This window comes from Pongo pygmaeus, chromosome 7, assembly GCF_028885625.2.
Source record: "Pongo pygmaeus isolate AG05252 chromosome 7, NHGRI_mPonPyg2-v2.0_pri, whole genome shotgun sequence".
In the NCBI taxonomy this organism is placed as follows: Eukaryota; Metazoa; Chordata; class Mammalia; order Primates; family Hominidae; genus Pongo; species Pongo pygmaeus.
In genome coordinates this window covers 157046689-157074617 of record NC_072380.2, presented here as the reverse complement: position 1 = coordinate 157074617, position 27929 = coordinate 157046689, and the positions used below count along the sequence as shown (strand labels likewise).

At 59.5% G+C, this 27929-nt stretch overlaps 2 protein-coding genes and 1 long non-coding RNA gene across 8 annotated transcripts; 1 reads left to right on the top strand and 2 right to left on the bottom strand.

Moving 5' to 3' along the window:
• LOC129042765 (uncharacterized) lies at positions 1-12576 on the bottom strand. Of its 3 annotated transcripts, none has more exons than XR_008504197.2 (5): positions 12373-12576; positions 5493-5770; positions 1278-1395; positions 523-928; positions 1-392 (listed from the first exon to the last, which is right to left on the bottom strand). It is a non-coding gene; the product is annotated as an uncharacterized LOC129042765 (long non-coding RNA). The 3 variants fall into 3 exon arrangements; XR_008504198.2 differs by having other exon boundaries at positions 523-883; XR_008504196.2 differs by lacking the exon at positions 1278-1395 and having other exon boundaries at positions 523-572.
• Positions 12527-25314, top strand: OPLAH (5-oxoprolinase, ATP-hydrolysing). 4 transcript variants are annotated; one of them, XM_054499060.2, is made up of 27 exons: positions 12527-12904; positions 16463-16686; positions 16758-16949; positions 17476-17575; positions 17659-17782; positions 17864-18059; positions 18151-18316; positions 18407-18545; positions 18626-18693; positions 18836-19101; positions 19229-19341; positions 19433-19603; positions 19796-19933; positions 20028-20166; positions 20292-20404; positions 20613-20764; positions 21422-21582; positions 21696-21797; positions 21874-22048; positions 23187-23371; positions 23451-23597; positions 23679-23813; positions 23981-24130; positions 24253-24410; positions 24514-24674; positions 24767-24864; positions 25108-25314. In XM_054499060.2, exons 1-27 carry the CDS (start codon positions 12670-12672, stop codon positions 25252-25254), a joined length of 4155 nt encoding a protein of 1384 aa, XP_054355035.2. In that variant the 5' UTR covers positions 12527-12669; the 3' UTR covers positions 25255-25314. The 4 variants fall into 4 exon arrangements, with proteins under 4 accessions (XP_054355035.2, XP_054355036.2, XP_063525359.1 ...); XM_054499061.2 differs by lacking the exon at positions 12527-12904 and adding an exon at positions 15812-15931; XM_063669289.1 differs by lacking the exon at positions 12527-12904 and adding an exon at positions 15842-15931 and having other exon boundaries at positions 16472-16686.
• LOC129042764 (sphingomyelin phosphodiesterase 5-like) lies at positions 24938-27869 on the bottom strand. Its single transcript, XM_054499073.2, has 5 exons — positions 27734-27869; positions 27526-27587; positions 26127-27430; positions 25723-25786; positions 24938-25638 (listed from the first exon to the last, which is right to left on the bottom strand). Exons 1-3 carry the CDS (start codon positions 27867-27869, stop codon positions 26474-26476), a joined length of 1155 nt encoding a protein of 384 aa, XP_054355048.2. The 3' UTR covers positions 24938-25638; positions 25723-25786; positions 26127-26473.
• Positions 27870-27929: the final 60 nt, after the last annotated feature.

Below are 27929 nucleotides of genomic sequence, written 5' to 3'. Positions count from 1 at the left end.
GCTTTAGGGTACACACGGGTCAATTCAAATTTTGGAGGCCTAAAGCTTATACAGATTCAGGGGCCATGAGAAGTATCCCCAAGACCCCTCCAGAGTAACCGATTTGCTAGAAGTACTCACTATAGACTTGTCCTCACGGCTAAGATTATTACACAGAGAGCATATAAGTCTGAATCAGCAAAGAGAAAAGGTGCAGGGGATGAATTCCACAGGAAATCAGGTGTGAGCTGGCCGCGTCCTCTCCTAGTGGACTCCACAGGAAGAAGCTGGAGCTGTGTGTGTGAAATGCTGTCTGCCTGGGAAGCTTCTTAAGACACTCGGCGCCCTGGGGTTTTATGGAGGGCTGGTCACATACACAGTCTGTGCCAAGCATGTGCCGAAATTCCAGACCCCTAGAAGCAACACAGGTGTTCAGCATGAGCCATGTTTATACAAACAGTCTAGGCACAGTGAGACACGCTTACCAGGGAGTGGGGGAACCATGAAAAGCCCAAGTTCCAGACACCCACTCTTCAAACTTACCTGTGAAGAAGAGCTTCTCAGGCCTGCCGTTAACTCTTCCACACAGTCTTCTTTTGAAACATAAGACAAAATTATATATCCAAAACTAAGTGAATAGTGAGAAAACAAGTCCCAACACATAACAAACATTTTAAAAGTTGACAAATACTACAAACATCACAAAATGCAGAAAACCTGCCTGACATATTTGACTCCAACAGGTTTCCCCTACATTTCTTTGATGCATTCTCTGATGCTCTCTTAAGATGACGACACTTTTTATAACATAACATTCTATATGTAGAAAGAAGATGGCAGACGTGGTGCTTGCGCTTGTAATCCCAGCACTTTTGGGAGGCAGAGGCAGGCGGATCACTTGAGCCTAGGAGTTCAAGATCAGCTTGGACAACATGGCAAAACCCCATCTCTACAAAAAATGCAAAAAATTAGCTGGACATGGGCCAGGCGCGGTGGCTCACGCCTGTAATCCCAGCACTTTGGGAGGCTGAGGCAGGCGGATCACGAGGTCAGGAGATCGAGACCATCTTGGCTAACACGGTGAAACCCTGACTCTACTAAAAATACCAAAAATTAGCCAGGCATGGTGGCGGGCACCTGTAGTCCCAGCTACTCGGGAGGCTGAGGCAGGAGAATGGCGTGAACCCAGGAGGCGGAGGTTGCAGTGAGCCGAAATCGCGCCACTGCACTCCAGCCTGGGCAACAGAGCGAGGCTCCGTCTCAAAAAAAAAAAATTAGCTGGACATGGTGGTGCATACCTGTAGTCCCAGCTACTTGGGAGGTTGAGGTGGGAGGCTCACTTGAGCCCGGGAGGTCAAGGCTGCAGTAAGCTGTGGTCGCACCACTGCACTCCAGCCTGGGCAACAGAATGAGAGCCTGTCAAAACAAAAAACAAATAAACAAAAACCGAGAAAATGATTTAGTTTCTCCTCTCATATGTTTGATCAAAATTTAATTTTATTACTTAACTTGCTTTCAGGTAAAAGCTCCTTTGGGTAATATGTACATTTTTAGAATTGTCATTAAATTTGAGGAAACTGCTTATCAAATTTCTTCCACATATGAGCCGTAACAGTTCAGGGCTTGGCTGGGTGAGGTAGCTTGTGCCTGTAATCCAACACTTTGGGAGGCTGAGGCAGGAGGATGGCTTGAGGCCAGGTGTCCGAGACCAGCCTGGGCAACATAGTGATACACTATCTCTACAAAAAAAATTTAAAAATTAACTAGGCATGGTGGCACACGCCTGTAGTTCCAGCTACTTGAGAGACTGAGACGGGAGGTTGGCTTGAGCCAAGGGAGTTGGAGGACGCTGTGAGCTATGATCGTGTCACTGTATTCCTGCCGGTACCACAGAGCGAGACTGTCTCAAAAAACAAACAGAAAAACCCAGAACCACCCCCCCAAAAAAATGAATTTGAGTTTGGGTTTTCTTGTTTGTGACTAATCTTAGATCCTCTTTGAGTTGACACTTGGCCAATTTCATCAGCTTGTTGTGTCATGACATGCAGCCGAGGGAGGTGGGTGTTTCTGGAAGCCATTTCTACACCAGAATGACTAGCGATAGCATAACTGTATCAGAAAGTGACTGTTCTCTCTAAGCCCAAGCAAAACGTAGCCTCAACTCAACCTCCCGGGAGCTGGACCCCACAACACCCCCTCCAGCTCTATGCAGCAGGGGAGGGGGTAACTGATGGGGTTAACTGATGGCAGGTTGCAGGGGGAAGAGACAGTTTTAGCTGGTTGTGGTTAAAATATTTCATTTTTGCAAATTTTACGAAATATATGACTCTGTAAATACTTTGTTGGGGCCCAAGCCGGGAAGGGGCTGTGGGACTGAGGATCCTGGAACTGATCCCTGAGATTCCTGGTGAGCCTGTATCTCGAGCCCCAACTCCTTACGGCAGCACAGGCGCATCCCAGCAGAAGTGCCCCTCCCTGGAAGGGGCTGACATCCAGCTGGCAGCAGGGCAGGGCCTTCAGCAGACTGTGCCTCTATTCCATTGGGCTGACAAGGGTTTGGGAGACAGTGAGTCCCAGGAACATGAGCTCATTGCCACACAGTAGGCTCTAAGGTGGGTTGTTAGGATTTTTTTTTTTTTTGAGACAGAGTCTCGCTCTGTCACCCAGGCTAGAGTGCAATGGCATGATCTCGGCCCACTGCAACCTCTGCCTCCTGTGTTCAAGCGATTCTCATGTCTCAGCCTCCTAAGTAGCTGGGATTACAGGCATGTGCCACCATGTCTGGCTAATTTTTGTATTTTTAGTAGAGATGGGGTTTCACCGTTTTGGCCAGGCTGGCCTCCAACTCCTGACCTAGTGATCTGCCTGCCCTGGCCTCCCAAAGTGGTGGGATTACAGGCGTGAGCCACCGCACCTGGCCAGTCGTTAGTATTTAGCATGGTCCAGTGGGAGGTAAGACATTCCGAAAGCTTGGGATAGAGGTGCTGGTGGAGGAGCTATAGGCAGGAAGAGCAAAGTTGTGTTCAGAGTAGGTGTTGGTTCTGGGAAGAACAAATCGCTGCTCCTCCAGGTGGGAGGGGCCTGAGGTCTTTGTTGTTGTTGTTGTTGTTGTTATTGTTTTTTGAGAAGGAGTCTCATTCTGTTGCCCAGGCTAGAGTGCAGTGGCGCGATCTTGACTCACTGCAATCTTCGCCTCCTGGGTTCAAGCAATTCTCCTGCCTCAGCTTCCCAAGTAGCTAGGATTACAGGCGCCCGCCACCACGCCTGGCTAATTTTTGTATTTGTATTTTTAGTAGAGATGGGGTTTCACCATGTAGGCCAAGCTGGTCTCCTGACCTCAGGTGACCCGCCCGCCTCAGCCTCCCAAAATGCTGGGATGACAGGCGTGAGCCACCATGCTGGCCACACTTGAGGTCTTTGGTTTCTGCTGCTATGGGTTGGACATTCAGCAGTCAGTAGGACCATACAGAGCCACTATCCCTGCCACCATGGCCACTCTGTTCATGGGCCTTTGCATAAGCTAAGCTTTGACATCTTTGCCTGCAAAGCCGAGAGTCTGGGCCCCTTCAAAGGCAGTTACTGTTGCCTGCTCTTCATCCTGTTTGACAGTCACACCATCCTGAAGTCAACATATCAAAGGGACACTTGCACCCCCTTGTTTATTGCAGCACCATTCACAGTAGGCAAGATATGGATTCATCCTACGTGTCCATCAGTGGATGAATGGGTAAAGAAAATGTGGTGTGTATACACAATATAATACTCTTCAGCCACAAAAAGAATGAAATCCTGTCATTTGCAGCACCCTGGAGGTTATTATGTTAAGTGAAATAAGCCAGGCACAGAAAGACACACATGGGATGTTCTCACTCACATGTGGGAGCTAAAAAAGTTGATCTTGCGGAGGTAGAATGATGGTCCCCAGAGACTGGGAATGGTGCGTGTGTGTGTTGCAGGGCAGTGGTGAAGAGAGTTTGGTTAATGGGTAGGTAAACATACAGGTAGATAGAAGGTATAAATTGTAGGTCGGGCGCGGTGGCTCACGCCTGTAATCCAAGCACTTTGGGAGGCTGAGACGGGCAGATCATTTGAGGTCAGGCATTCAATACCAGCCTGGCCACCATGGTGAAATCCCATCTCTACTAAAAATATAAAAATTAGCCCGGTGTGGTGGTATGTGCCTGTAATCCCAGCTACTTGGGAGGCTGAGGCAGAAGAATCACTGGAACCCGGGAGGTGGAGGTCGCAGTGAGCTGAGATCGTGCCACTGCACTCCAGCCTGGGCGACAGAGCAAGACTCCGTCTCAAAAAAAAAAAAGAAAAAGAAGGTGTAAGTTCTAAAGTCCAATAGCAGAATAGGGTGACTATAGTTAACAACAAGGCATTGTACATTTAAAAATAGCTTGAGGTGAGGACTTGAAGTGTTCCCAACACACGGAAATGACACATACCCAGGTGACAGATGTCCTAAATACCCTAAATACCCAGACATGATCTTTACACTTTCTGTGCATGTAACAAAGTATCACATATACCCCATAAATACGTACAAATTTATTTTATTTTTTAATTTTTTTGAGACAACATCTCACTCTGTCACCCAGGCTGGAGTGCAGTGGCACGATCTTGGCTCTCTGCAGCCTTGACCTCCTGAGCTCAAGCAATCCTGCCACCTCAGCCTCCCCGGTAGAAGACTACAGGTGCATGCCACCACCCCCAGATAATTTTTTTGTGTTTTTTTGCAGAACTGGGATCTCGCTATGTTGCCCAGGCTGGCCCTGAACTCCTAGGCTCAAGTGATCCTCCTGCCTTGGCCTCCTAAAGTGCTGGGATCACATGCATGAGCCGCCACACCTGACCAATATGTACGGTATGTATGTATCAATACAAAATATAAAGAGTCACACTATCCTCTTTCTTTGCATGTCTCATCATTTTTGTAGAAAACTAGACACTTTAGGCTGGGTGAAGTGGCTCATGCCTGTAATCTCAGCACTTTAGGAGGCCGAGGCGGGAGGTCAGGCGTTCGAGATCAGCCTGGTCAACATGGTGAAACCCTGTCTCTACTAAAAATACAAAAAGTTAGCCACGTGTGGTGGCATGCACCTGTAATCCCAGGCGCGAGCCTGTAATCCCAGCTACTTGGGAGGCTGAGGCGGGAGAAGCGCGCCACTGCACTCCAGCCTGGGAGACAGAGTGAGACTCATCGGAAAGGAACGGGGGGGGGAGGGGAGGGCGGGGGAGGGGAGGGGAGGGCGGGGGAGGGGAGGGGAGGGTGGGGGAGGGCGGAGGAGGGGAGGGGAGGGCGGGGCAGGGGAGGGGAGGGGGGAGGGCGGGGCAGGGGAGGGGAGGGGACGGCAGGGGAGGGGAGGGGAGGGGACGGTGGGGGAGGGGAGGGCAGGGGAGGGGTGGGGAGGGCAGGGGAGGGGAGGGGAGGGCAGAGGAGGGCAGGGGAGGGGAGGGGAGGGGAGAAAGAAGGAAAACTAGACACTTTAGAGCGTGTATGACCTCACCTTTGGGTTAGGATTGGCCGATGGCCTTGTGATTTTGCTGCTGTTTTTCCTGTTGTTTAGTGGCTTGCCTGGGCCAATTCCATGCGTCTGTTTGCGCCACAGTGTGTAGCTTTTCATGTCTCTGCTCAGCTTCTCTCTCCTCCTCCTCATTTTTAAGAACTTCTGGCTTCCTAGAAATCACGCCTGGGTCGGCCTAGTTTAGCGCTTACCACCAGTTGGTCAAAGGTTGTGTTTAACCTCCCCAAGCCAACGAGGCTTCTGTAGGTCCCTCAATTTCTCTGAAAAAAAAATTTTTTTTTTCGAGACGGAATTTTGCTGTTGTTGCCCAGGCTGGAGTGCAATGGTGTGATCTTGGCTCACTGCAACTTCTGCCTCCCGGGTTCAAGGGATTCTCCTGCCTCAGCCTCCTGAATAGCTGGGATTGCAGGCGTGCGCCACCATGCCTGGCTAATGTTTTGTATTTTTAATAGAGATGGGGTTTCATCATTTTGGTCAGGCTGGTCTTGAACTCCTGACCTCAGGTGATCCACCTGCCTCGGCCTCCCAAAGTGCTGAGATTACAGGCATGAGCCACCACGCCCAGCCCCAATTTTTTTTTTTTTTTTTTTTTTTTTTTGAGATGGTGTCTTGCTCTGTCGCCCAGGCTGGAGTGCAGTGGTGTGATCTCGGCTCACTGCAACCTCCACCTCCCGGGTTCAAGCAATTCTCCCGCCTCAGCCTCCCAAGTAGCTGGGATTACAGGCACCGGCCATCACACCCAGCTCAATTTTATATTTTTAGTAGAGACGGGATTTCTCCATGTTGACCAGGCTGGTCTTGAACTCCTGACCTCGTGATCCACCCACCTCAGCCTCTCAAAGTGCTGAGATTACAGGTGTGAGCCACCACCCCCGACCTCCCAGTTTCTGTCTGTGTCCTGACCAAAAATCAGAGGGCCTGGACCATTTTGTGACTCATCAGCCACAGGTTTTTTCCAAGCAGGTTTGAACCCACACCAGGACCTTGAGCTTTCCCAGGCACTAATAAAGGTATCTGGGTTTACTAGAAAGAAACTGGCCCGGCCCTGAGCCAAATGCCTTAAACCCACACATAAACTCCATTCCCCGGCCCCCTTGCTTTGGGCACACCCGGGAAGAACAGCCCTTTTTTCTCACTGTTTCAAGGACTGCTGCAGCTCTCTGTCCCTGAGTTCCCCTAATTAATGCTCTGGACTAGGCACCCTGGCGTTTGGTGCTTCTTTCTTTGGGATCCCAATAGGCTCCATCTTGTGACAGTTTGGGGCACTCCCTTGGGGGAACCCCCATGCTGCTGTTTTTGGGGTGATTCCAGCCTGGAGTTCGGTGGGATGAAGCAGCTCCATCCTTTGCTGATGGATGTGTGTGTGGTTGGAAAGCTTTCCAATCTGCTCCGCGTTCAGCAAGCGTGATGGGCTAAATAACAACCCCAAAGATACTCAGGCCCGAATCACTGAAGCCTATGAATGTACCTCATTTGGCAAAAAAGACTTTGCAGATGTGATGCAGTTAAGGAGCCTGAGGTGGGGAGGTGATCCCGGGTGACCCAGTGGGCCCCAATTGTCATTCCAAGCATCCTTTAGGAGGGAAATGGAGGGAGATGTGACTACAGGAGAAGAGAAGGCTGTGGGACCACCTGGGTAGAAATCAGAGTGATGTGGCTGCAAGCCAGCCAGTGCCGGCACACACCAGGCACCTGAAGAGGCAGGGCACCTGCTTTCCTCTGGAACCTCCAGAAGGAACCATCCCTGTAAAAGCCTTGATTTTAGCCCCATGAGACTCATCTTGGACTTTGGTCTCCAGCACTGTAAGATAGTAAGTTTCTGTTGTTTTAAACCTGCAAGTTTGTGGTGATTTGTGAGGGCAGCAATAGACAGCCAGCACGCCCAACCACTCAGCCTGTGCAGCCTGGCACTGGTGCAGAGGCTTCTGGACTCCCAGGGGTGGATGCAGTATCTGCAGGGTCCTTTCTCTGTCGTCTCTGTCCCTGGTTTTCAGCTACACTCCAGGCTGGCCTGCCATTTCATTTGCTGCTATCAGTTTCACACAGCTGTCCGCTTTTTCCTAATTGCTCTCCACTGAGCTGCCCACAGCCTGCCACACATCTTAGGCATGACTTTCCCACACTGTGCTTCCTAAGGAAGGCGGCCCCATGCAGCCGCCAGCCCTGCCACTGCCTCTCATTGGGGCAGCATCTGTGGACCTGGGCATGGGCGTAGTGGCCTGCTTCTCCCGGAGTGAGACCCCTGTGCTGTGGCCGGTGTTGGGGGACGGGAGGCCTCGTCTTCTCTGCGTGTCCCTCCCTGTGTGGTGCCTCTGCCAGGAGCTGGGAGGAAGGAACCCGTGTTCTCAGCTGCACCTCCTGGAGTAGAGCTTTTATGACGGAGCCAGGGACCTGGGGGAGCAGGCTGAGCTCAAGCACCACAGATTCCCCCTGTTCTGACCAAGACTTAGTAGATCTTCTTGAGTAAATGCTTCTTGCTTTGCTGTATGCCCCTTGGTCAATTTCCAAAGTAAGAGGGCCACACAGCCCGCTGGGCGTCCTGCCCTGTGTGGGGTCTCAGGTGGAGGCCTGGAGAACGCAGAGCATCACTTCCCCACACTCTTCCCGCACAGGCCAGTCAGATTCCACAGCATGAGAACTGGACTTGCCTCCCAAGGGCCAGGGCAGCGTGTTCATCTCAAGTGGCAGGCATGGTGGTGGTGTCAACTGAAGAATGGTGAGGTTCATACATTTGGAAAGGAGAGCTTTATTTCTCATAAAGGGTTGCAGTCTGCAGGGCGGCCATTCTGACAGGCAGGGAAGCGTAGCCTCCAGTCAGAAGTCAAAAACAGACACTTCATGGGAGGGGCAAGGGGAACAGGAATTTATGCTGAAGGGAGTGGCCAAATATACATATTCAATGAGCTGTAAGAGGAGCCATGAATATTTATGAAAGGGGAGCACACAAACACACAATTGAGCTTCACGCCTCCCCATGGGACTCGAGTTCAAAAAATGGTGGCATTATCGTGATATGAGGGTGGGGTTTTCAGGCTTCCAGCGTCAAATGGTGCAGCAGAGGACACGAAATCTCTCTCTGTGCTTCCTCCATAGCCATAGAGCCACTCTGTGGCCAGTGGTCTCTATCAGGAAGGAATGCAGGCCGGCAGGTTGTTTCGGCAGGTTGAACCTCTGCCTCCCAGGTTCAAGCGATTCTCCGGCCTCAGCCTCCCAAGTAGCTGGGATTACAGGCATCTGCCACCATGCCCGGCTAATTTATGTATTTAGTAGAGACGGGTTTTCACCATGTTAGTCAGGCTGGTCTTGAACTCCTGACCTCAGGTGATCCATTGGCCTCAGCCTCCCAAAGTGCTGGGATGACAGGTGTGCACCACTGTGCCCGGCCAACACATTTTCTATCTTTGTTCATCTTGAACTGTCTTTATTTCGCCTTCATTTTCAAAAGTGGTTTTCCTAAATATCGGATTCTTGCTTGACAGTGTTTTTCTGACTTTGAGTCTTCTGGTCTCCACTGCTTCTTCCGAGGAGTCAGGTGTTCATCTTATTTGGGGTTCTCTTATATGTGACGAATCATTTTTTTATCTTGTTACTTTCAAAGCTTTGTCTTTGTCTTTGCTTTCCAGTATTTTTACCATGATATGTCAACTCCTGGAAGCTGCCCACATTCCTTGCTATGAGACTCCTCCAGCAGTGGAGACTCTCTCCTGTGTGGAATCTCTTTCATGCTTTGAGTTTTTTCCACTGGAAAGAGACCCGTCCTTTGAAAGGATCACGTGATTAGGTTAGGCCCACCCAAGACCATCTCCTTTATCCCCCAGCAGCGTCAAACAACATAACCTAATCGTGGGAGTAACACCCATCTTGTTCACAGTCCTGGGGATTATGCACGGCACGTACAGCAGGAAATCCTGGAAGCCTTCTGAGAATTCTGCCTATTACGCCCTACCCTCTGGCTTTCAGAGTATGTGAGTTGAAAGTTGACTGACTGAGCCTCTCATTCTTTTGTTTGTTTTTTTTTTTTGAGACAGAGTCTCACTCTTGTTGCCCGGGCTGGTGTGCAATGGCGTGATCTCGGCTCACCACAACCTCCGCCTCCCAGGTTCAAGCAATTCTTCTGCCTCAGCCTCCTGAGTAGCTGGGATTACAGGCATGTACCACCATGCCTGGCTAATTTTGTATTTTTAATAGAGACGGGATTTCTCCATGTTGGTCCGGCTGGTCTCAAACTCCCACCTCTGGTGATCCACCCGCCTCGGCTTCCCAAAGTGCTGGGATTATAGGCATGAGCCACCTCGCCTGGCTGAGCCTCTCATTCTTTGGGGGTAAAATCTCTCCAACTATCAGAAATACTCTACTCCAGGCCAGGCTTGGTGGCTCACACTTGTAATCCCTAATCCCAGCACTTTGGGAGGCCAAGGTGGGTGGATCACCTGAGGTCACGAGTTTGAAAACAGCCTGGCCAACAGGATGAAACCGTGTCTCTACTAAAAATACAAAAAAATTAGCCAGGCATGGTGGCACACATCTGTAGTCCCAGCTACTTGGGAGGCTGAGGCAGGAGAATTGCTTGAACCCGGGAGTTGGAGGTTGCAGTGAGCCGAGATGGCGCCACTGCACTCCAGGCTGGGCGACAGAGTGAGACTCTGTCTCAAAAAAAAAAGAGAAAAACTCTACTTCGGCCAGGTGTGGTGGCTCATGCCTGTAATCCCAGCACTTTGGGAGAACAAGGCAGGAGGATAACTTGAGGCCAGGAGTTTAAGGCCAGCCTGGGCAACATAGTGAGACCCCAGGCCAGGTGTGGTGGCTCACGCCTGTAATCCCAGCATTTTGGGAGGCCAAGGCGGAGGGATCACAAGGTCAGGAGATCGAGACCATCCTGGCTAACACGGTGAAACCCTGTCTCTACTAAAAATACAAAAAAATTAGCCGGACGTGGTGGCAGGCACCTGTAGTCCCAGCTACTCGAGGGGCTGAGGCAGGAGAATGGCGTGAATCCGGGAGGCAGAGCTTGCAGTGAGCCGAGATCGCACCACTGCACTCCAGCCTGGGTGACAGAGCAAGATTCCATCTCAAAAAACAAAACAAAACATAGTGAGACCCTGTTTCTACCAAAAAAGAAGCAAAAAAAAAAACTAGCCAGACATGGTGGTGCATGCATCTGTGGTCCTGGCTACTTGGGAGGCTGAGGTAGGAGGATCCCTTGAGCCTGGGAGGTCAAGGCTTCGATGAGTTATGATTGCACCACTGCACTCCAGCCTGGGTGACAGAGTGAGACCCCATCTCAAAAAATAAATAAATAAATAAATAAATAAATAAAAATACTCTACTCCATTTTTTTCCTAATTATAGGAATTATTTTATTGTAGTTGAGACAGAGTCTTGTTCTGTTGCCCAGGCTGGAGTGCAGTGGCATGATCTCAGCTCACTGCAACCTCTGCCTCCCGGGTTCAAGCGATTCTCCAGCCTCAGCCTCCTGAGTAGCTGGGATTACAGGTGCCTGCCATCACGCCCAGCTAATTTTTGTATTTTTTTTAGTAGAGATGGGGTTTCACCATGTTGGCTAGGTTGGTCTCGAACTCCTGACCTCAGGTGATCTGCCCGCCTCAACCTCCCAAAGTGCTGGGATTACAGGCGTGAGCCCCCGCGCCAGGCCGAGAATTACTTAAATTGTCATGATTTCTGTTGGGATTCAGTACAGTTGCCCCCAGTCTCCTGGAGCACTAGTCTCAGGGGCGCTGCCCCCACTCGCACAGGTGAGGGGCCCTGTGATGCTCCACTCGAGTAGCCAGGGAAAGGAGTATGAGAATCCCAGGACAGTCTACAAATCAGCAAGTGGAAACTAGACCAATCAAACAAGCAAAAGAGAAAAACGATGTAAAATACATAATAATCATAATGTAAGAAAAAACCAGAAATCCAAAGTAACTGTGCAGAAGTGTCCCTTTAAAGACAGATTGGAGGCCAGGCACAGTGGCTCACGCCTGTAATCCCAGCACTTTGGGAGGCCGAGGCGGGCAGATCACGAGGTCAGGAGATCGAGACCATCCTGGCTAACACGGTGAAACCCCGTCTCTACTAAAAAAATACAAAAAAATTAGCCAGGCGTGGTTGTGGGCACCTGTAGTCCCAGCTACTTGGCAGGCTGAGGCAGGAGAATGGCGTGAACGTGGGAGGCGGAGCTTGCAGTGAGCCCAGATTGCGCCACTGCACTCCAGCCTGGGCGACAGAGCGAGACTCCGTCTCAAAAAAACAAAAAAAGACAGATTGGATAGAAGAAGAAAGTCCTTTATGTGATCTAAAATGCAAACCACTGTCACCGTTGAGGGTGGCTCTCCTGTCCCTGGGGAGCTGTGTCTTTAGGTCCTGGTCCTCAGCCTCTGGTGGGCCGCCTGCCCCATCCCCTTCCTTCAGATTATGGCCCAGATGTGGTGACTCTTCCAGGGCACCTGCCTGCTCACTGCAACCTCCGTGTGACATTGCCAAGGCCCTGTCCCCCGAGAAACAGGCCCAGCCTCCCTTCTGTTGGCTCCAGCACTGCCTGGTGCATCCCTTTGCCTGCAGCCCCCTCCCGTGCTCTCCTAGTGTGCTCTCGGCTAGCTCTGCCCCTGTAGCCCTGGCCTGCCCTGGTTGCTGCTGTCCAGCTCCTGCTGTTGCTGGGCCCCATCCTGCAGGGCAGCCACGCACCCACCCTTCCTGATCCCTTCAGAAGCTGTGCCAACCGTGACTGCCGAGATACCACACCCGGTTGCCTAGACCCATGTCCTGGCATGGCCAGGCCAGGAGGCTGTGGCTGGTGGCCAGTGGGCAGTCAGATGGGTGGGTGCAGAGGCCTGAATCCCATATCCCTTCCCCCATGACACACCTGGGCTTGGCTGGGTCAAAGAAGCTTCCATCTTCTAGGAGGAGGATTCCTGGAGGGAGCCAGAGACCTGGGACAGTTCTGGGCACCCACTGGTCATTTGGCCCTTAGGGGGCTGGAGGTCAGAGGTCAGGCCAACTCTGCCACGGGGATGGTTGGAACAGCTGGGTCCTGACCCTGAAGGCCTGGAGTGCGGCTGAAGTGTGGGGGCAGGGGCAGCTGCTGACCTCACAATAGTAGGGTCTGCTGTCCCTGGCCGGCCCACTGGCCCCCGCCAGCTGCCGCCCCTGGCTGCCAGGCATGTCCCTCCTCAGCAGCTATGAGGGCCTGCGGCAGGAGATCCAGCGGCTGGCACAGGAGAACGAAGAGCTGCGGCGGCTGGTGCAGCTCATCCAGGAGAACCAGGAGCTGAAGCTAGTGCTCAGGAACCGCGGCAGCAGCCTGAGCTTCTGCAGCTCCGGGTTCCTGGCTGAGGTGGCTGCCAGTCCCCGGCTGCCCAGGCGGAGAACGATCAAATTCAAGAATGCTGAGAGAGGTGAGCCATACCGGGGCCCCAAGACTCTGTGGAGTTGGGCAAAACCGCTGGGTGCTGCGGCGCATCTGGAGCAAAGCCAGGGCCCTGGGGCTCTTTCAGGACGTGCAGCAGGGAGAAGGTGCCAGGTCTGGGAAAGCGACCTCTGAGCAGAGCCTGAGCAGGTGAGGGAGCTGCCAGGCTGGGGCGCGGCTTTCCAGGCCCAGGGAACAGCCTGTGCCAGGCCCTGAGGTGGGTGCAAGTTGTCTGTGCCTGAAGCTGTCAGAGTCACTGCAACGGCAGACTCTGTCCTCCCAGCCCTGCACTCTCTGGCGGTGGGGACAGCCACGTCCCTGGGGGAACGTGATGGAAGCCTGGCCGGGGTGGAGGTGTGAGAAGTAGCAGCTCTGGGTTCTGAAGGTGGAAGTAACAGGACTTCTGGCAGATTGGGTGTGGGGATGAGAATGGGGCTGGGACAGCTTGCTCGGTGGGGGAGCCGCTGCTGGAGTGGGCCACTGGTAGGTGGCCTGGGGCCTGGTTTTGGGACGTGTCTGGCCATGCAGTCAGGGGCGCCACTAGAGAGTAGGGGCTGGGCCATCCTGCAGGCCTGGAGCTGCCTTTGGTCGCGGTGGAGGGGCCGCGTGGCATTGCCAAGGGGAAGCTGGGACCCAGCAACATGGAGAGACAGAGATAAAGGCCCAGTGGGGCCGGAGGCAGCTGGGGCAGCCAGGCAGCTGGGGCAGCCAGCAGAGGCCTGAGCCTGGGTGAGTGGGAGTTGGCTTTTGTTGGTCTGCCCCGAGACGTGCAGTGGAGTGGGGTCAGGAGAGCCCAGGAGGCAGGTGGAGGTGGGAGGTGGACACCTGGAGGTGCACAGCAGTAGGGTGCCGCTAGGGAGCGTGGAGACAGGCCCTTAGACGTTGCGTCTGTGAGTGGATAGCACAGGCCCCTGGAGTGAACAGAGAGGCGAGGGGGTGGCTGGGGATGGTGATGGGCAGTGAGGGAGTTTGGGGTCTACAGCACAGGCCTGGTGGGCAGCCTGAGTGCGTACAGGGCAGCAGATGGTGGGGGTGTGGGTGGGTGGGGTGTGGGAATCTCTCCTGATGGATCCTGGGCTGACAGGCAGGACCAAGAGGCTGTGCTGGGGACAGGTGGAAACCAGAAGGCAGGGCAGTCCTGCAGGAGTGTGGGCTGGCGGGGCTGAGGCTGTGTGGCCAGTGAGGAAGGTCCTGGGCTGAAGTGGGGTTGCTGACCAGAGCTGCTTCCCACGGACTGCTCAGAGCAGGCAGGTGGGGCTCCTGCATGTGGGCATGGCATGATCATCTGGGGCCTCAGCTGGGCCTCAGGATGGGAAGGCACTAGGAGGTGCATGGGTATGGGATCTGGGGGTGGCATCACAGCGGGCACGTGCCACTTAGAGGGCAGTCATCTGGACATGAGCAGCAGCCCATCCATGGAGAGGGGTTCCTGAGTGCCTGATCCTGGGCCCCATCCCTGTCTATGGGGAGCTGGAGTCCACTGCCCTTGGCACAAATGTTACAGGAAAGGGGTCCCAATCCAGACCCCAAGAGAGGGTTCTTGGATTTCTTGAAAGAAAGAATTCAGGGCAAGTGCCTAAAGTGAAAGCACATTTATTAAGAAAGTAGAGGAATAAAGAATGGCTACCCCATAGACAGAGCACCCCGAGGGCTGCTGGTTGCCTTTTTTTTTTTTGAGACGGAGTCTCGCTCTGTCGTCAGGCTGGAGTGCAGTGGTGCAATCTCAGCTCACTGCAAGCTCCGCCTCCCAGGTTCAAGTGATTCTCCTGCCTCAGCCTCCCAAGTAGCTGGGACTACAAGTGTGCGCCACCACACCCAGCTAATTTTTGTATTTTTAGTAGAGACAGGTTTCACCATGTTGGCCAGGATGGTCTTGATCTCTTGACCTCATGATCCACCCGCCTCGGCCTCCAAAGTGCTGGGATTACAAGCGTGAGCCACCGTGCTGGGCCGGTTGCCCATTTTTATGGTGATTTCTGATGATGTGCTAAACGAGGGGGGGATTATTAATGCCTCCCCTTTCTAGACCATATAGGGTAACTTCCTGCCGTTGATGTGGCCCTTGTAAACTGTCATGGTGCTGGGGGCAGTGTAGGACGATGGTTTTGGTGGGTTTGGCCAGCTTCTTTACCGCAACTTGTTTGATCAGATACAGGTTCTTTTTTTTTTTTTTGAGACGGAGCCTCGCTCTGTCGCCTGGGCTGGAGTGCAGTGACACGATCTCACTGCAGCCTCCGCCTCCCGGGTTCCAGCGATTCTCCTGCCTCAGCCTCCCAGTAGCTGAGATTACAGGCGCGTGCCACATGCCCGACTAATTTTTGTATTTTTAGTAGAGACGGGGTTTCAATGTTGGCCAGGCTGGGAGATACAGGTTTTTATGGCCTGTATCTTGTGCTGACCTCCTGTCTCATCCCGTGACTGAGAATGCATTAATCATCTGAGAACGCAGCCCAGTAGGTTTCGGCCTCTTTTTATCCAGCTCCTATTCAAGATGGAGTTGCTCTGGTTCACACGCCTCTGACACAAGGAGGGCTGGAGGTGAGGCCGACCCGGTGAAGAAGGCCAGAGATACCGCACAGGAGAGGCCCACGGGGCCGGGAGCTGGGGCTGGTAGAGAAGGCCACAGGGCCTCCTTCCCTCTCCTCTCTGTCCTTCAATGCCCCCTCCACGGGGAAGGAAGCCCTGTTGTGGCCTGGGCTGCCAGCTCCCCTTGCCCAGGACACCTGGAGGTGGGATCCCGGGGCGCCCACGCTAGGCGAGTCCAGGCCCGGCGCTGGAGACCCGAGGGCCGCACAGCCAAGGTGCCCTTGATCCTGCGCGGGCGGCCCGGGGAAGCGCAGGGCGAGGACGGAGGCGCGGGGGGCGGGCCTGGCCTGATGTAACCGCGAGTGCCGGGACCAGTGGCGCGCGGGGCGGTCCCTGTAGGCTCCTCCCCGAGGCGAGGCTGGTGCGGGCAGGGCCGCCGGGAGCGCAGCCAGAGCCGACCGCGAGCGACCGAGCCCGAGCCGAGCGCCAGGTGGGGTCTGCGCCGGGCGGCCTCCCCTCCGCGGCCCCTTCCCCGCTGCCTCCCGGGCCGCTCCTCACGCGTCCCCGCCTCGGGTCGCCCCGTCGGTGCTCAGGCTCCGTCCTGTCCCGGGGCCCGCCAGGCTTGGGCCGAAGGTCGAGCAAAGCGGGAAGTGGGGTCCCCCGGCCAGCTCGCCCCAAGCCCCCTGCCCGCACTCCCGTGCCTCTTTAGTGCTGAGGGACCCCGCCCGAGGGCTCCGGGGTCCAGCGGCGCCCCCACCTCCCGTGCCTGCTCCACTGCCTGGGTTTCGGCCCAATCCAGGGCCGGGAGAAGCGCGATGCGGGGCATGGGGGCATCAGGCCGCTGACCGCCGGCCAGGCTCTCGCTCGGGCCCAGGCAGCCCTCGGAGCTGGGCCTGCGGCTCTGGCTCTGCCCAGAGTCGTGCCCGTGGGTCTCTCCTTCAGGAACCCCCCGCATGCGCAGGGCTGGGGAGCCTCTAGTCCCACTCACAGGTGAGCCCGGGCTGACCCCGCCTCTGTCCAGTTTTTCCAGGGCTACCAGCTGAAGAGCTCCTGTGGGACCCCAGCCCCACCACCATGGGCAGCCCCGAGGGCCGCTTCCACTTTGCCATCGACCGTGGGGGTACCTTCACAGACGTCTTTGCCCAGTGCCCAGGGGGGCACGTGCAGGTCTTAAAACTGCTCTCAGAGGATCCTGCCAACTATGCAGACGCGCCAACCGAAGGGATCCGCCGCATCCTGGAGCAGGTGGGCCAGGGCGGAGCGGGTAGACAGGGACCCCACGGCCAGAAGCCCCCCACTGACCACGTGGTCCCCAGGAGGCCGGCATGCTCCTGCCCCGGGACCAGCCGCTGGACTCCAGTCATATCGCCAGCATCCGCATGGGCACCACGGTGGCCACCAACGCGCTGCTGGAGCGGAAGGGGGAGCGGGTGGCGCTGCTGGTGACACGTGGCTTCCGAGACCTGCTGCACATTGGCACCCAAGCCCGTGGGGACCTCTTTGACCTGGTGAGCTCCATGTTGGCTGGGGACCAGGCTGTGTGGCGTACACCCCCCAGGGATGCCTTGACCCTGTGTGGAGAGCAGTTGTTGGATTAGTGATGGCTCATGGGCACCAGCCGACAAAGAAAGAGGAAGCTCCTGGAATTCCCAGTGGGACCCCAAGTTCTCCTAGCCCTCGGAGTGGGCACAGGATGCCCTGTTCCTGCCTGCCGCCATGCCGGCCCTGTACGCTAGTGTGGGGCCACCCAAGCTAGCCCTGTTCAGGCAGAGGAGAGGTGGAACCCCTGTACCTACTGCTGTGTTTCCGGAAGAAGCTGCCTTCGTGGGGGTGGAGCAGTTGGCTGCACTCAGCTGCCTAGGGGGTGGAGAGCTGCCCCCTTGGTGAGCCTTGCTGGGGCTGCCAGGTACGACTCTTCTGGGCCTGCCAACCGGCCTGTTGGGACATAGCCACTCACCTGTACCACCCACTCACACAGGACCCCGGCATGGACCCTCAGGCCTGGGCCTCTTCTGAGTCTCTGCCTGCCCCCAGGCCGTGCCCATGCCCGAGGTGCTGTATGAAGAGGTGCTGGAGGTGGACGAACGTGTGGTGCTGCACCGTGGAGAGGCGGGCACCGGGACGCCTGTGAAAGGTGTGTGTGCCGCCGCTGCTGTGGGATCTGGGGCCGGAGGTTCCTGATGGCCTTTAACGGGGCCTCCTGGGCTTTTCTGGAAGGCCGCACGGGGGACCTGCTAGAAGTGCAGCAGCCTGTGGACTTGGGGGCCCTGCGTGGGAAGCTGGAGGGGCTGCTATCTCGAGGCATCCGCAGCCTGGCCGTGGTGCTCATGCACTCGTACACGTGAGTGAGGTGGGGCTGTGGGCCTCGGGAGCAGGTGCCGGGCCTGTTGGGAGACGAGGTGCCACTGGGTTTTTGTCATAGGTGGGCCCAGCATGAGCAGCAGGTGGGTGTGCTGGCCCGGGAGCTGGGCTTCACACACGTGTCACTGTCCTCGGAGGCCATGCCCATGGTGCGCATCGTCCCTCGGGGGCACACGGCCTGTGCCGATGCCTACCTCACGCCTGCCATCCAACGCTACGTGCAGGGCTTCTGCCGTGGCTTCCAGGGCCAACTCAAGGTGAGGCTATGAGGCCCCTTCACTGCCCACTCCTGGGCCTGGGCCTGGGCCTTGGCCTGCCCCTCATGGCGCACCTGCTGCCTGCTCACAGGATGTGCAGGTGTTGTTCATGCGCTCCGATGGCGGCCTGGCACCCATGGACGCCTTCAGCGGCTCCCGTGCTGTGCTCTCGGGCCCAGCCGGCGGCGTGGTGGGCTACTCAGCCACCACCTACCAGCAGGAGGGTGGCCAACCTGTCATCGGCTTTGACATGGGAGGTATGAGGGCCAAGGGCTGGGGTCTCGGGGAGGCCCAGCTGCTGGGCACCTAGGTCTTCAAGCGACCCACCAGCACCCCACCCCTGCCAGGCACATCCACAGATGTGAGCCGCTACGCTGGGGAATTCGAGCACGTCTTCGAGGCCAGCACAGCTGGCGTCACCCTCCAGGCCCCGCAGCTGGACATCAACACCGTGGCAGCAGGAGGGGGTTCCCGCCTCTTCTTCAGGTCAGCTCTCCTGCTTCCCAGACCGGGACCTCAGCCCTGTCTCCCTCCTTGTGTCCAACCCCAGCCCTTCCTTCCCCTAGGTCTGGCCTCTTTGTGGTCGGGCCCGAGTCAGCAGGAGCCCACCCAGGACCCGCCTGCTACCGCAAAGGTAAGAGTCAGGATCTGCCCGGCCTGGCCCTGCCCTCCGCTTGCCGCCCCAGGTCCAGCCCCTCCTGTCAGCCCTATCCCTGCTGCCTACTCCTGCTTCCCTGCCTCCAGCCCCCAAGCCCCACACCCTGTCCACCTCCCAGGGGGCCCTGTGACAGTGACGGATGCTAATCTGGTCCTGGGTCGCCTGCTGCCTGCCTCCTTCCCGTGCATTTTTGGGCCGGGAGAGGACCAACCACTTTCCCCTGAGGCCTCCCGCAAAGCCCTGGAGGCTGTGGCCACTGAGGTCAACAGTTTCCTGACCAACGGGCCCTGCCCGGCCTCCCCGCTGAGCCTGGAGGAGGTAGCCATGGGGTTCGTGCGCGTGGCCAACGAGGCCATGTGCCGGCCCATCCGCGCACTCACGCAGGTACGTCCACCTCTGCTCTCCCACCTGTCCTGCCCCCAGCCCTGCTCCCTGCCCCACGCCTCCTGCTCAGGCTGGGGGCTGGATGGGGTACGGTAGGAGAGCCCACTGACCCCTTCTGTCTCCCTAGGCAAGAGGCCATGACCCCTCAGCCCATGTGCTGGCCTGCTTTGGGGGAGCTGGTGGGCAGCATGCATGTGCCATCGCCCGGGCCCTGGGCATGGACACCGTGCACATCCACAGGTGGGCCTGGGTGTGGGTGCACGGAGGTGCGTGTCGTCTGCGCTGGGCTTGGGAGGTGACCCCCCTATTGCCATGCTGCCCATCCCTGCAGGCACAGTGGGCTGCTGTCGGCCCTGGGGCTGGCCCTGGCTGACGTGGTGCACGAGGCACAGGAGCCCTGCTCCCTGCTCTACGCACCTGAGACCTTCACGCAGCTGGACCAGAGGCTGAGCCGCCTGGAGGAGCAGTGTGTGGATGCCCTGCAGGCCCAGGGCTTCCCCAGGTGGGCTCCCAGGGTGCCCTGGACAGAGGGCTTACGTTGTCCTCACCACGCCCTTGGTGGGTGTTCTGCCTGATGACTTCCCAGGTGGTCCCGGGGTACGCGAGAAGCAGAACAGGTGTCCTTGCCGGGCGCTGGGTGGGGTGGGGTCAGGGCAGGGGGTTTGGTGTGAGTGCCCCCAACCACCTGCTGCAGGTCCCAGATCAGCACTGAGAGCTTCCTGCACCTGCGCTACCGGGGCACGGACTGTGCTCTGATGGTGTCTGCCCACCAGCACCCAGCCACAGCCCGCTCGCCCCGTGCGGGGGACTTCGGGGCAGCCTTCGTGGAGCGGTACGTGGCTTCCTGACTCCAGATCCCTGGCAAGGGGCCTTCCTCTCTGGCCGCCTCACTCTGACGACTCCTTGGGTCCCCGTGGGGAGTGCAGGTACATGAGGGAGTTTGGCTTTGTCATCCCTGAGCGGCCGGTGGTCGTGGACGATGTGCGAGTGCGGGGCACTGGCCACAGTGGTCTTCGCCTCGAGGATGCCCCCAAAGCCCAGACCGGGCCTCCCCGGGTGGACAAGGTTGGTGGTCCTGCCCGTGCCAGCCTGACAGCACCCATGGGGCACCGGGATGGGGACCAAGCCCTGTGAGAGGCATCAGGGAGGGTGCTGGGCCCGGGCGCTGTACTCACTCACACCCTCTGCAGATGACCCAGTGCTACTTTGAGGGGGGCTACCAGGAGACCCCTGTGTACCTGCTGGCAGAGCTGGGCTATGGGCACAAGCTCCATGGGCCCTGCCTCATCATTGACAGTAACAGGTGGGCTGAGGTCCGGCCAGGGTGGAGGGTGTGGACGGGTCAACTGCGGGGCCCCTGGTGCAGGGTTCTCTGGCCCAAGGCTGCAGGGGCCTGCAGGACTCCGTATCCCACCATCACTGGGGTGGCCCCTGGCCTGGGGCTGTGGCATCTCTGGTTGGAGGGGTGTCGCCTGGCCCCATGCAGCCCCTCTGTGCCCTCTGCTCCCCAGCACCATCCTGGTGGAGCCAGGGTGCCAGGCAGAGGTGACCAAGACAGGGGACATCCGCATCTCTGTGGGGGCCGAAGTCCCCAGCACGGTGGGCACCCAGCTGGACCCTATCCAGCTGTCCATCTTCTCACACCGCTTCATGAGCATTGCTGGTGAGTGGCCGCTGCCAGGCTCCCCGCTGCCTGGCTCCCTGTGGGATAAGGTGCCGGCTGTATCATGGGGTGGCTGGCAGGACTGTGCCCAAAGGGAGAGGCAGAAGCAGGACTCCCTGGTGATGGGGCGGGCAGTGTGGCCGCAGCACTGGCATGGTGCAGTTGGCCACGAGAACAAGCCTTGGGCAGGGAGGATACCTTCCCCCTCTTACCTGCAGCCATGTGATCCGGGGAGTGCCCTCCTAGCTAAGGAAGGGATCCTGAGGACAGCACAGGGAACCCATCTGTGCAGGGTCAGGCCAGCGGCTTGCTGGGAACCCAGGGGTCAAGAGCCTAGGAACCAGGTTCTTGCTGTGCCAGGCAGGGTGGGAGGGTCGAGGGGTGGCACCGGGTTCTTGCTGGGGGCTCCAGGCGGGGCTGGGGAAGGTCGTGTCCTTTACATAGGCTAAGACGTGGCCAAGTGGGCGCACTGTCACCTTGGTCTTCCCCAGGAAAAAGCTGCTGGGTATCTCCTGGGTCCTGGGTTTCAGCCCTGGTGGGTCCTGTTCCTCCCTTTCCCGGGGCCATGCTGTGGGTGGGTGGGTCCTGTTCTTCCCTTTCCCGGGGCCGTGCTGTGGGTGGGTGGGGCCAGCGGGCCTGGTCACTTTGTGCTCCCAGAGCAGATGGGCCGCATCCTGCAGCGCACAGCCATCTCCACCAACATCAAGGAGCGTCTCGACTTCTCCTGTGCCCTCTTTGGGCCCGATGGGGGGCTGGTGTCCAATGCCCCCCACATCCCTGTGCACCTGGGTGCCATGCAGGAGACGGTGCAGTTCCAGGTGGCCCCTCTCCCGTCTCACCCTTCCATCCCCCTCCCTCGCCCTCCACATCCCCCACCCCGCTCTGGCCCCTGCTCCCCTATGCCCACTCTGCACCCATCTCCTGGTTTCAGATTCAGCACCTGGGGGCCGATCTCCACCCTGGCGATGTGCTACTGAGCAACCATCCCAGTGCCGGGGGCAGCCACCTGCCAGACCTGACTGTTATCACACCGGTGAGGGGTGCTGCCCGCCTGCCTCTGCTGGGGCAGGGGTGGCCAATGCAGCTGACCGTGGCTCTCCACCCACTAGGTGTTTTGGCCGGGTCAGACGCGGCCTGTGTTCTATGTGGCCAGCCGAGGGCACCACGCAGACATCGGGGGCATCACACCAGGCTCCATGCCTCCCCACTCCACCATGCTGCAACAGGAGGGTGCCGTCTTTCTGTCCTTCAAACTCGTCCAGGGGGGCGTCTTCCAGGAGGAGGGTGAGTGGGAGTGGGGTGGGGGAGGCCTTCTGTAGGCTGGGACACATGGCCACTGCTGGCAAGCAGGCCTGGCTGGACCGTGGGATGCAGCCCATAGGCCCAGGCCTGCCTTGAGGCTGGGAGGAGATGGGTGGTTACCCCAAAGGGCAGCTGCAGATCGGATCCCAGGAGCTGAGATGAATTCAGCCTGGGTCCAGGAAGGCCTCCCGAGGGGTGGTTTTGCGGGTGGAGAGTTAGCCAAGACGTGGAGGGTCAGGGTGCTGGAGAGAGAAGCCTGTTTCAAGGTGGGTGGCCGCTTGTTGTGTGTGCAGTCATACTGGGTGGGGTCCACAGAGAAACAGCAGGGCAGCGACAGGGCCCAAAGGCCCCTGTAGAGTTTTCTGGGCCTAGGTCTGAGTCACTGGGTGGTGGGTGGCCGTGAAGGGCTTTCAGCTGGGCCTGCGCTGAGCTCCCGCTGTGCCCACGTGCAGAGAGGATTTGGGGTCTGAGAGTGGCCTGGAGGCTGGGGGGCAAGGAGGGGGGCAGCTGCAGTTGCCCTGGATGATGCTGAGTCTTGGGCTGAGTGGAGGGGCGAGGGTGGGGGGTGGGGGACTGTTTTGGAGGTGGAGGTGGGTATTTGGAGGGATTTGGGAGAGGGGGCCAGGGGTCAAGTTTGGGCCGCTGGAGGTGGAGGCCCTGGCACTGAGCAGCTGCAGGGAAGGTGGGATGGAGGCTGCAGGGGTGCCTGTGGTGGGGGTGGGGGTAGGAGGGACAGGGAAAAACAGCCCTGGTCTGAGGCTGCAGGTCTGGGAGCCCAGGGGAAGTGGCGTGGCTAGGGTGGAGGGTGGGGGCAGAGGGTGGGTGTAACGGAACCACAGGCTGTTCTGGGTGTTGAGGACACAAATAGGGTGGCCCATTGCTGGCTGCTACCTTGGTCAGTGTGAGCTGGGGCAGGGGTTGTGGACCACAGAGGGACATGCGCAGGCAGAGAGGACCCTGAGCCAGGCTCAAGGAGAGGGGCTTTCCTGAGGTGCTGAGCAGTCCCAGGCCAGGCCTCAGTGCTTTCTAGGGGCCAGAGACCTTGTCTGGATCTGGGAAACCTGGGTTGGGGGTGCAGACAGGGTTGGCCAGGGGCTCAGTGATGACACTGTCCATCCAGCGGTGACGGAGGCCCTGCGGGCACCAGGCAAGGTCCCCAACTGTAGCGGAACCAGAAACCTGCACGACAACCTGTCGGACCTCCGTGCCCAGGTGGCAGCCAACCAGAAGGGCATCCAGCTGGTGGGGGAGCTCATTGGGCAGTACGGCCTGGACGTGGTGCAGGCCTACATGGGTCATATTCAGGTGGGCCTGGGCACAGGAGTGTGGGCGGCAGGGCCATCCTGCAGGTGACCTGGCCGCCACTGATCCTGCTCCCTGCCAGGCAAATGCTGAGCTGGCCGTGCGAGACATGTTGCGTGCCTTTGGAACCTCCCGGCAGGCCCGGGGCCTTCCCCTGGAGGTGTCCTCGGAAGACCACATGGACGACGGTTCCCCCATCCGCCTCCGTGTGCAGATCAACCTGAGTCAGGTGGGCCATGGGGAGAGCGCCTCTGGGCGGCAGGGGCATGGTGCAGCTGCTGACAGCCTCTCCCTTCCCTCGGGCGCGCAGGGCAGCGCTGTGTTTGACTTCAGCGGCACTGGGCCGGAGGTGTTTGGTAATCTCAACGCACCGCGGGCCATAACCCTGTCCGCCCTCATCTACTGCCTGCGCTGTCTGGTGGGCCGCGACATCCCACTCAACCAGGTTCGCAGGGGTGTGTGCGCGAGGGGGGGCCCAAGCCCGAGGTCACCCTGAGTGCGCCTCCTGGGCCCAGCCACGGACTGACCCCACGGGTGCTGGGGCGGGGGCTGGGGTGCTGTTTCTCCCGTAGCCCACCCCCAGAGCCCCTGAGAGCCGCCCGCCCCGCACAGGGCTGCCTGGCGCCAGTGCGCGTGGTAATTCCCCGAGGCTCCATCCTGGACCCGTCGCCTGAGGCGGCGGTGGTGGGCGGCAACGTGCTCACGTCGCAGCGCGTGGTGGATGTCATCCTGGGGGCCTTTGGGGCCTGCGCCGCCTCCCAGGTGCCGGGGCGGGGTGGGCGCGGCTCGGGGGCGGGCCGGGTGGGCAGGCTGGAGTAGGAGCGGGAGGGCGAGGTGGGGACGCCCTGCCCCAGCCCAGCGCAGCGACCAGGTGCCCCCACCAGGGCTGCATGAACAACGTGACCCTGGGCAACGCCCACATGGGCTACTACGAGACGGTGGCGGGCGGCGCGGGCGCGGGTCCCAGCTGGCACGGGCGCAGCGGTGTGCACAGCCACATGACCAACACGCGCATCACCGACCCTGAGATCCTGGAGAGCCGGTGAGCGGCGTGCGCGGAGGCTGGGGCACGGCCGGGTGGGAGCCGGGGCTCGGGCCACGCTGAGTCTTTGCCCTCGTCCTCGCCCTCGCCCTCGCCCTCGCAGGTACCCGGTCATCCTGCGCCGCTTCGAGCTGCGGCGGGGCTCGGGGGGCAGAGGCCGCTTCCGGGGCGGTGACGGCGTCACCCGCGAGCTGCTCTTTCGTGAGGAGGCGCTGCTGTCAGTGCTGACCGAGCGCCGCGCCTTCCGGCCGTACGGGCTCCACGGTGCGTGGTTCCCCAGCCCCCGCGGCCCTCCCCGCCCCGCCCCGCCCCGCCCCCGCCCCCGGTCCCTCTGGACTCCTCGCCTCCCTCCGCAGGGGGCGAGCCCGGCGCCCGCGGCCTAAACCTGCTGATCCGCAAAAACGGCCGGACGGTGAACCTGGGCGGCAAGACATCGGTGACCGTGTACCCCGGGGTAAGGGCTGCGGCCTGTCCTGTCTCCCTCCCCTCCCGGCCCCATCCCACAGAGGGGAAACAGTTGCAGACATGACCAGAGGCCGAGTTTAATTTGGCCCCGGAAGGAAGGGGGGCGCGTACCGGACCTCCGTGGTCCATGGGGGCGGGTGATGGACGCTGCCCGGTGGGGAGGGGACTGCGCAGGTGACAGGGAGGGGCCACACCTGCACTGAGCCCGCCTCCCCCCCGCCCCCCCCAACAGGATGTGTTCTGTCTCCACACGCCCGGCGGCGGTGGCTATGGGGACCCGGAGGACCCCGCCCTACCGCCGGGGTCGCCCCCGCAAGCACTGGCCTTTCCCGAGCACGGCAGCGTCTATGAGTATCGCCGGGCCCAGGAGGCCGTGTGAGGATCCCTCAATAAAGATGCCTTAAGTCGCCCCGTTCTGGGCACGCGGCTACCGCGCCTAGTTCGTGCTCCGAGTCGTGTCTGTGCGCGCCAGCTGCGCGCCTGTCATCTGTGCTTGCCTTAGGAGGACACTGAGACTCGAAGCTGCAGGCCCACTGCCGGGTGGTCCGTGAGCCCCGCCAGGGCAGTACTGAACGTCACCTGCTCCACCTCCTGGGGGTGGGAGTCAGGTTGAGGGTCGTCCCAGTGCCGCAGGCCCAGCCACCCGGGAACTCCGCGGTACGTGATGTAGTCCAGGCGCCGACCTCTCCAGGGCTTAGCTCAGCGGCTTCTGCCGGGAGGGCCGGCCAGGTAGAGGTGGCGCCCTTTCTCCTGCTCCAGGGCCCTGGTAGGGGGGGCGGTGTCATCAAGGCCAGGGCCCCTCTGCGCGCTTCGGGTGGGCAGTGCCTACTTCCAGGTCGCCACTCACCGCCTCGGCATCTTGGGGGAGGAGGCCACGGAGTGATGGAGCACGGAGGTGCTCAGCGCTGTCCCTGGGGGATCCGGGGGAGGGCGGCATCAGCCAGAGCCTCGGCCGACGGCGCTCCCCAGGTCCACTTCCCGCTCCGGTACCCTCCCCCTAAGCACGATACCCAGGGCCCAGGGCTGCTCTTGGCGGGCGCCCAGCCGGCGGTGGTACCCTCCCCCCAAGCGCGATACCCAGGGCCCAGGGCTGCTTTTGGCGCGTGCCCAGCCGGCAGGGATCCTGGAAGCAGCGGAAGAGCTCGTGCTCCTGCTGCAGCCGGTGGTCTGCAGAGAGAGGCGGGCGCGCCGTGGGCGGGGCCGGGCCTCCTGGCTCCGCCCCTCCCTCCTAGCCCTCCCCTCCTGCTGGACCTTTCGAGCAGTTATCGAAGTTTAGGTCGCCCAGGAGCACGCTGAAAGTCACGACCTCTCCACTTTGTTCTCTGTCGGCCTCAAACTTCTCGGCCCCAAACTCGGCCCAGTCCAGCAGCAGCCTCAGCTGTTTGCTGCGCAAGGGCCCGTCCTCTGCGTGGGGGAGGGGGGTGGGGTGGGCTTGGCTCCAGATTCGAACCCGCATCCTGGACAGTCAGCTCCCGTCTCCCCAGTTCCTTATCTGTGAGCCCCGACAGGCACTTCTCAGGAATTCCGGTGCCTGGGGCAGTGAACAAAGGGTGGGAGGTGGGGGACGGGGTGCAGGCGAATGTAGGGATCAGCAGCCGCTACGGAGAGGCGGGACCTGTTCCGAGGACCCATCCGCAGGGCTCACCAGCCAGTGCTTGCAAATACGTGCAGTGCAGGAATCCCACGATGCGGCGCCGGTCCAGGCTGCCCAGCCTCGCTTGCAACACCACGGACGGCCCCAGCTTCCTCCGCCTTCTTGGCCGAACCCCCGCCCCCTCTGCGGGCTGCACCGGGTAGGCCAATATCTGTGCGGACAATAGTCCCTTGGAGGCCAGCGCGTCCTCGCCACGTGCGTGGGGGAAGCAACCGACGGTGGTGCGCAGCAGCGGGTAGCGCGAGGCCAGCAGCAGCCCGCTGTCCAGCAGCTTGAGGTGCGGCCCGGGCTTTAGGCCGAGCGTGCCCACGTCGTACAGCAACGGGCCCAGGTTGGGCACCAGGCGATTCACCAAGCGACGAGCCGCGCGCAGATCGAATACCTCCTGCAGGCACACAAAGTCCAGACCCACGGGCAGCGAGACCACCAGCGCCCCGCGCGGCGCCCTGGGCCACGGCTGGCTGCAGTCCGTAGCCCTGTAGAGCGCGGGCCGCGCTCCGGCCAGCAGCGCGGCGCCAATGGCCTCGGCCGGTCGCTGGCTGTGCGGTAGGTTGCTGAAGCGCGCTAGCCCGTCGGGGAGCAGGCACAGATTGGCCGTGAGGAAGACGAAGCAGCGCCCGGGTTCGGCAGGCGGGCGGCGCCCAGCACAGCGGAGGGGGCGGTAGCAGAAGGGGCGGCGCCAAACCTGCAGCTTCAGCCAGAGCGGCAGGCCGGGCAGCGCCGGGGGCAGGCCGACCACCAGCAGCAGCAGCAGCAGCAGCACCGCGCCGCCGCCCGCCGCCCTCCTCAGCCACCCAGCGGCTGGTCCAGGGCCCAGTAGGCCGGGAAGAGCAGCGCGCGGGCCGAGCGGTGGAGGGCGCGCAGCGCCGGGGGCCAGTCGGGCGGGGATTGCACGGTACACCTAGCTCTTCGGCCACGGGGCGCCGGGGAGACTCATTGGCTTCCACAGGACAAGCTGACTCGTCGGTGCGTCCGCGCGAGCTGCGGGGGAGTCACAGGGGTGAAGGCCGCGTGGCACAGCCTGTGTGCAAAGCCGGTGAGGTGCTGACGCAGCGAGCCTGGCGGAGGCGCGGGCGGAGGCAGAGGGGCGCTTCCAAAAGAAAACCCGAAAGGGACATGATCTCAAATCCCCACCCTGGATCCTCCTTGCCCCGCCCCATCCACCCGCGAAGGTCGCACCGGGAACCTCTGAGCCCCGCCCGACGCAAGCGGGGTCGGGATGCAGCCAGCGGCACGTGGAGGACGACCGTCCTTGAGTGCGAGCGGCGCAGCGCTGGTGAGGAGCGAATAGTGTGCGCTGCCTCCGGCTCCCCTGTACCCGCCCCGACGCAGGTCAGCATGGACTAGGCCCCGCACTCCAGCTGCCCAGGCGGCAGAATCCACCCCACCCCCTACGCGTC